We start from the raw sequence: 8,551 nt of genomic DNA on the forward strand, positions 1-8,551 counted from the left end.
ACTGCACATGGGTTCATCAAGCTTGCCTTCAGTGGACTTAGTCACATACTACGATTATAAAATAAAAAAACTTTCAAACGGTAGCTATATAGACCCACATGTGTACTGTCAGACTTTTGGTCCCGATTGTGTGAAGATTCATCCCAGAGAAACTGGTGTTCTGGTCCAGAAGGCAATCTACTGTCAGTCAGTCACATAAGATGGTGACTTGTGCAAACCCAACAGTCTTCTCGTTCTGAGCTCTTTAAATGGTTCTGCTGGAACTCTCTGGGTCTCTTATCAGGGGATATTATTCAACTACTCCCATACGTGACCACATCTAGCTTTGCATCTGTCTTGGAATGATCGTGTAGTTCCTGGATTTCTTCCTGTTTTCCTTTGGCAGTAGTTCAGTCGTATTTGCTGCAAATCTCGCCTGTCACTCAGCCAAGTCAAACAGCCCCTGAATGTGTTCGCAGCAGGACTCACAGTGACAGTCTTAAAAAGGCCTGTTATTAATGTAATTACACGGACAGAACAACTGATTTACAAACTCTGCATGTACGAGCAAAAGATAATGACGTCCTCAATTTGATTTTGAAGTTACATAATGGAGATGAGGAAACTAAATATGGAATATGCAGTACACAAGTATATTCCTGTAGAGCTACACTAAGCATTAGTCATTTTATTACGTATTTAGGCACAGCATAAAAATAATAATTTCTCCTATCCCAGGATAAAATCACAAATATTTCTTGTTATACTGTCTCAGCACTATCAAAAACATTGAGCTTCCCAAACAGTTCAATTATATCAGCCCAAACATTTATAATGAAACCTTTTACAAACTTCGGTAAGACACCAGCCTGCATCCAAGGACCTCACGTCTGAATGCGTGCATAAACTCAACATCTCACTTCCCAATTCTCTCAACTTCTGGAAGTGATCACTTCTCAAATCAATCCAAAAAAACACCTAAGCGTTGAAAGTCTTGAGAAATGACTGGAAAGGATAACAGCAGGCCAGGAAATTACAGACCTATTGCCCTGACATCACACATTTGTAAATGAATAAAATGTAGGATAAATGAGAGATTAACGTACTTTCTGAAGAGCAGAAATTTGATAGCAACATATGAACACAGATTTAGAGAAGGGGGAAGTACTGCACTACAGAATCCAATAATATGACTTGAGGATGAAGTACGAAAAGCCCAAGCAAGTAAAGAAACCGATATTTTTTTTTATGTTGATAAGGCCTATGATGTGCTATGGAAAGAGGGACTTCTAATCAAAATAAATAATTAGATAATGGATTTTCTAAATGAAAAAAAAAAAAGTCCACAACAGTGATAATACGGAGACATTTATCCTCAATACAAAGCAGAGTAGGTATTTTAAGAAATAAAAATAGGAATCGTAGAGAGAAAGTAATAATGAGCAAGCTAAGAATGGACATAACAATCTAAAGGGAACGCTTCACATCATGGGAAAACATCCAGCAAGTCTGTGCACTCAGTGTCAGGAACATCAGACAGTTCAACTTCACTCTAGAAAGACAAGAATGACGATTCAATTACAGGAAAAAGGACAGCTAGAGAACAATATTAAAAGTATTTTAGAATGAGCAGGCAGTGAGGGTGTTTTTATTTTCTCAAAAAGACAGGACTGGACTGGACAAGAGACTTTTTTAAATGGTGAGTAGTTAAGTGTAGAACCGCAGGTGGCAGTAATGCAGTAATGCAATGCAACAATCCGGATGCCAAAGAAGTGGCGGAATTGATTTGAATTGAGCTTCTTGGCGGGAAACGTAGAGTTGGTGCGTTGAAGCGAATCCAAGCATAACACTGAAGGGTTTTAATGAAAATTCCTTTGATCATGACGTGTGTGTTGTTGATGTCGACGATGACTATACTTGCCGTAGGTAAGACATGATTTATATTGTTTTCATTGTTTTGATTTTCAAGTTGAATCTTGCCTGGCTCATTTCAGCGACTGAGAAAAACAAACACCATGTCTAGACAAGTAAAACCTTTCAAAACATCATACTGTAAGTGACTGATGTGATACGCTCCCAGCTATTTTGTTAACAGAAGTGCTAAACAAAGTGAAGAGACAGGTTGATTCTGCCGCTAAAACACATACTGTGTTAATGGCGGCCATCTTTGCCCACATAAAAATAACCGGCAAGCGTGCAGCTATGCTACAATGTAGATAATACTTAGCACATTTAAGCATGCTCTGAACATTTCATGAGATATTTTTTATGAGAAAAATACTATTTTAATATAATCTGAGGAAATTAATATATTACTAATATCTGAAAAAGCTGCTGGTTGAATAATGGCTGATTTTTGGAACGATATTTGCCGTTTTGAGGTGATCCAAATCGGCCGATATCTGCGCCTTGCTGGCAAACGAACAGATTTTTTGTCTAATTTCTGCTAACGGTCTTGTTTCTGCCTACAGTAAGTACTTTAGAATAACATTTGGAGTTCTGAGTGGAATTTTATTCAGAATATTTACATGGAGTAAATATTTATTTTATTGAATCCTTGGGCACAGTTCTCCTAAATGTTTTACTGCAAATCTGTGTTTTGAGCATTTACAGCAAATTATTGTAAAATCAGAATGTGAATCACATAATTAATCATAATTAATCAATCTTACAGTTCAAATATTTATTTTGTCAGGTTCTTGCATGGAATGTGAGAAGGTGGATGTAATCGAGGGTGGAAAAGCTACACTACGCTACGCAACTTCTGGATTGACTAATTTCTATGAAATCGATTGCAAAACAGGGAAGAAAAATAAGATCGCGCAGTACTGTGGCCCTAATGATAACTGCACCACCACCAGCTTACCTAAAGATTCAATAGAGGCTGACCATCTAATTATAAGTGGTGTCAACTCTAGCAAATGCTACAGCGCAGAACCCATACCAGGAAAGAAGAAATGTTATAATGTTACTGTAAAGAGTGAGTATGTTACTGTATGACTAAACTTTTTAAATAACATTTGACACTTTCCAATTTATGTTTGTTTTGGGGTTCATGAGGGCGGTAGAGAAGTTAGCCTACAGTTTTATAAAATGTATTGTTCTTGTGACCCTTACAGAACCACTACACTCAACCAGCAGCACAGAAATATCCCAGTTCAGTAATGCAACACCCTTCAATAACTCAACTTCAGACACTTCCGGCGCATCCTACTATATTGCTGGAGTCGTTGGTGGTGTTCTTGGTCTTGTTGGTGTTCTTGGTCTTGTTGGTTGTGGCTGTTACAAATACTATGTAAGTATTATCACAATAATTTAACTGTTTTTATTAATAGCTCTGATACGGTAAAGACCATGTGCATTATTGCGCATTATTCAGGGCAGTTTTGTTCTTGAACTTCACAATCCCAGACTAGAGAAGTTCTTTGAGACATTTGACAAAAAGTCAATTTAACAATGTTTAATATCATCATACAAAACATAGCTTAAAAGAAGAGTGTCCAAATTCACAGTTTTAGTAGCTCTGTTGTTAAGTAGATTAAATAGCTACTTCCCAATTTATTTGAGAACAACAAAAAGGTTTCACATATTTGCACCTATGAATATGAAATGTAACTTATAATAAAAAGGTTTAATAACATGCAGCATTTTCAAAACAGTATTAAAAACAAACAAACATAAATACATTTTTCATAGCATAAATTTGTTCACAAGGGCAACATTCACACTGCAGTTAAAAGTATCCCTAATCTGATTTTCTACTAAACTGAGGCTATTTATGACCCTTTTAATTGTGGCCCATTTCAGACACTCATCTGATATTAGTTTCAGATATTAAAATCAGGGTCATGGTTACTACAATTTTACTTATGCAACTCCATGGTTATTTTTAAGTTACACTCAAAGGTTATCTACCCTTAAAGGGTGCAAACTTGTTTATATGCTGGTAATATGCACCCTTAGGGTTAGAGAAGGTGCACCTTTGAGGTTACTACCCCAGTGAGAAGCTAAAAGTACAATTTTAGCACATTTTATTTCTGACAGTGTAAACAAAAACATTCTAATAATTCAGTTAAGGACTATTGAATGTAAAAAAACTTTACTTTCAAATATAATGTTGAGTGAGTATTAATTACCCATTTTATTCAGTTTAATTTAGATATATATCGGTATTGGTATCGATACTGGCCTTGAAAGTATCATATCGGATGTAAAATTAAAAAAGGTGATATCGCCCATCCATACGAACACTTCAGAATCTCGCCGTTAGTAGTGGGTCATCCGGGTACTTTTCGCCTACTGTTTTATGAATACTATGTGTTCGGACATATGTAACAAAAATAAGAAAAAAAAAAAAAAATCTTGCTCACTCTCGTCCATATAATGGCAGTGAATAGCAACCATCATTAAGTTTTTTTAAAAAGACGTAAAAATCACAGAATGATCCCATGCAACGTGTTGTATATTCCATATGTCCTAGTGGTATATGATAGGGTTTGGTAAAAGAATAAACTGAAATGTAATGTATTATTTATAAAATACCTTGGCCGTACTGTGCATGGCTGCGCGTTCGTGAGACTCTATTCAGCCAGAAAAAGCACACACGTATTTTTTTAAACCCTTTTTTAAAAGCTTGACCATGCCGCTATTCACTACCATTATGGACGAGTGCAAACATTACTTTTTTTTTATTCAAAAAAAGAAGGGCATACAGCATTAGAACAACAGCAGGGTGAGTAAATGAAGACTTAATTTTCACTTTAGGGTGAACTATCCCTTTAAGTGGGGTTTAATAATTATATGGAAGAAGTAGCCTATCTTGTTTCTGTGTTTTCTTTAGGGTCAAAGATCTGATGACATTCAGTGTAAAAATGTGCCATACAGAAATTCTCATCAGGAAAAACACTTTTTGGTTGGGACCATTCATGCTTTAACCCAGTTCAGTTGTAATATGATCTGGAGTGCTTGTATAGTTACAATAGTTTAATAATTAGAAATATACAGTCAATTCAAATACACACATATATTTATGCAAATCGATAAGAAATTGTTCTAATTGTTTTAGGTTAAATACACCTGTGTTGCAAAGAAAAAGAAGGTTCAAGAATGCCAACCGGAAGCAGCCAACTCACTTCTTACAACTGTGAATGAAACTCAACTTTAACTCAAAACTCAACTGTTGCTGCACTGTGCACTACCTCCAATGAAATCCAACTAGCCACTTTATTGACATATATCATGTCTACCTTGAAGGATTGAGATGAAGGTCAATACCATTAAAGTTTTCAGATCATGTCGGATTTACCTTTATAGTTACTATCTGGCCTATCTGATATGAAAACTGTAAGATTCCATAGTGTGTATTTTACAAACTATAAATGTATTGTTTTGCTAGTACTTATGTGTATGTAAATGTCTGAAACCTGAAATAAAAAATGATGTGGTTGAAAACACAGAATAGCTGTGATATATGAGGCGCTCAGTGCCAGCCAATGGGTGAAAGCACATTTGAAGGAGTTGATCACATGATGCACTGAACGTTCTAATCACACCAATGTTTTGTCTCAAGATTATTGAGAGATAACCCTTTAATTATAATAATAATAATAATAAACACTCAATAATAATTGACTGTCTCTGGCTTAATTTACAATATGCACAGAAGGTAGGCTAATTGGTATGTTATTCTGAATTCAGCCCCCTCTCTTTAAGGAGTAAACAAGCAAACTGGTGTGGATGACCGGATGATAGCCCATATAGTTCTGTTTTGATGAACTTGTTGCTTTTTGCTTTGAGAGCAATATTTAAAATGCACTTTATTTTATTTAAAGGTGACATATTATGCCCCTTTTCACAAGATGTAATATAAATCTATGGTGTCCCCAGAATGTGTCTGTGAAATTTCCAGTAGTATGTTCCTGCACAACTGGAGGCTGCAGTTTCAGGACCCCAGTTTTAGGACCGCAGTTTTAGGACCCTAGTTTTTTTGTGACAGCGCCACCTACCAAACTGGATGATATAGCGGCGGCTGCTGTTTCAGGACCGCAGTTCTAGGATCCAGGTGGTTTAGTTTAGTACAGAGTATCAAGATCCACCTTGATCCTAAGTCTCATTAGAATAAAATATATATATTTAACAAATAAGATTATGGAATAGAAAAGCTCCTGCAGCAGGTGGATTAAAGTTAGAGCAAGTAGCATCAAGCTACACGACACAATTTAAAAGATTAATATTAAACTTTTAACGTTACTTAAAGCTCACTTTAAACCACCATCGAGTATTTGTACCATATTCCGGTCGCGGTTTAAAATGGTCTTAAGTCAAAAAAAGATGTTGAAATATGGTATAATAAAGCAATTTATATGCAGCTAATGGCTACACCTTGCTTGGCAATACTGTAAACATTCTTAATTCATATGAAAATACCCAAAATCGCACGAAAATCACACACAAACCACATATACTCGAAATCGTGCATTTATTAGCTTCTTGTTTCAGGAGAAGAGATGTGTCTTAGCTTTGTTATCACGGATAACCGGACCGCGTCATGCAGAAGGGCAAGATTAGCCTACTGTCACGACACGTTGAACCACGTGAGATGATTGACAGCTGTACAGCAAATGAGAATTGCGTACATTACTGACGCAAATCAGGAAGAGGAGACCCAGATCTCTGTGTTCGCTGTTTGAGTTTTATCATAAACACTATCGAGTCTTAAATCTTTCTAATGATGCTCAGTTTGTCCAGATAACAAAATTAAGAGTGTGATGTTTTAACGAGTAATGAATGTTGAACAACAATCTGTTGTGATCAACAATCTGATCTTTGCCGCGAAAGGGGTTAAATTTGTGTTTTTGGTGATCCAGTTCTGTAGGTGGCGCTGTCACATTAAACTAGGGTCCTGGAACTGCGGTCCTGGAACTGCGGTCCTAGAACTGGGGTCCTGAAACTGCAGCCACTCCCGTTGTGCAGGAATACCCTTCTCGAAATTTCAGCTCCGTTTTTGTGCGTGTCCCTTTAAATGCAAATGAGCTGCTGCTCCTCAGCCTCCAATCAGAAGATGGCCGATCCCTTACACGATCTTCAGATATAATAACAAAACACGCAAATAATCGTACTCATCCAAAATCTCAGAAATAACCTGTAGCGGAGTGCAGCCTTACGGAGAGACTCAGGAAGAGGTTGCAACGTTTAGGACGTTTCTGAATGGTTAGTGGATGCATTTATGTAGTTGTTGTGGAGTTACATTGATTCATCTCATCGTACCATCATGTTTAACTTTTAGACAAGTCGACTAAGTTCCCTGGGCTCTTTATAAGACAGCTGTGCCATTTTTTTGGTCAAATAGTGTTTGACCAAAAAAATGGTCAAACACTATTTTGTGTCACGTCGACAGAACAGTTTGCATGCTTTGCTCGAACTTTTGCCATTGCGTTAGAACTGGTTACACTGTGGTCGCTTGCGAAAACCAAATGGCGGCGCCGTTATATTATAATAAGATCCCATTCCTTCGTCAGAAGGGGAGCGAAATCTGATCTGCTTATTTTTTGACATGCTTACAGAGAAAGGCTTACCAAAACAAAGTTACTGGGTTGTCACTTTTCATGTTATCTGGGTCGGTAGATGCACCGGGAAACTGATTATAGCACTTAAAATGGAAAAATGTTCATGATATGTCCCCTTTACAAAAAAAACAGACAATGGCAAGGTTGCTGGCCATTTAGATGGCAACATCTTTTCACACAAAGTGGTTTCATAAAGCTCATACCTCACTGCAGAAAACATGCCACTAGACCGCTTCCTGTTCCACTGAATGTGAATCAACAACACTTCACTGAAAACTCAGAAGATGCGTTCTGGAGCATCTGAGCTCTATGAATGTGGGTTTGCAGAAAGGCAGAACAAAATTATCATTTTTTTCCCCAAATATTACACATGTACTGAACAGGAAACACAAACTTGTTTCTGGGTTTTGGCCAACAAAAATATATCATCCCGGCAGCACTCTAGATTTACAGTATAGTTTGGAGTTTTTGAAAACCATCTGAATTTTAGTAACTTCGTTTGGCGCTGTCTAACCTTAGAAACTATCATGGCAGTATCTTTAGCACACAGATGGAGATCTTCCCCGAGCTGAGCAGAACATCACATGCTCAACCAGAAAGAAAACAGTGATGATTCCCACCAAACCAGACAGAACCAGTCGGATCAGAACCTCAGCGATACCACAACGCTCCGGACAATCTGATAGAGAAGAAAGAGAGAAAGTGACAGGCGTGAAGTCAACAACTGTCCTCATCCGTTAAAAGACATATAAGCTACACAGAGGTCATTGTGGCAGGAAGAGACGTGACATTTTGCACCTTCATGTTGTGGGCAGATCTTTTTCATGTGAAGATGAACGGTTTTATTGCTCACTGGATTGGCAGCCGTGCAGCTGTAGGTCTCTGGATCATTATAATGGAGATCTAATGGTAAACTCAGGTTAATGCTGAGATCAGGATTGCTGGTCTGGTTCACCATTTCACCCCCTTTATACCAGGAGATGGACACGTCTCGTTCATTTTTTACA

At 37.4% G+C, this 8,551-nt stretch overlaps 1 protein-coding gene across 1 annotated transcript; it reads left to right on the forward strand.

The window, feature by feature from the left end:
• Positions 1-2,431: 2,431 nt before the first annotated feature.
• On the forward strand, positions 2,432-6,007 carry LOC306986102 (uncharacterized protein). The gene is made up of 4 exons (XM_079588990.1): positions 2,432-2,449; positions 2,675-2,959; positions 3,099-3,274; positions 5,045-6,007. The coding sequence occupies exons 2-4, from the start codon at positions 2,683-2,685 to the stop codon at positions 5,141-5,143; spliced, it is 552 nt and encodes a 183-aa protein (XP_079445116.1). The 5' UTR covers positions 2,432-2,449; positions 2,675-2,682; the 3' UTR covers positions 5,144-6,007.
• The last annotated feature ends 2,544 nt before the right edge of the window (positions 6,008-8,551 follow it).

Source organism: Phoxinus phoxinus (genome assembly GCF_949152265.1).
Source record: "Phoxinus phoxinus genome assembly, chromosome: 18".
NCBI lineage: Eukaryota > Metazoa > Chordata > Actinopteri > Cypriniformes > Leuciscidae > Phoxinus > Phoxinus phoxinus.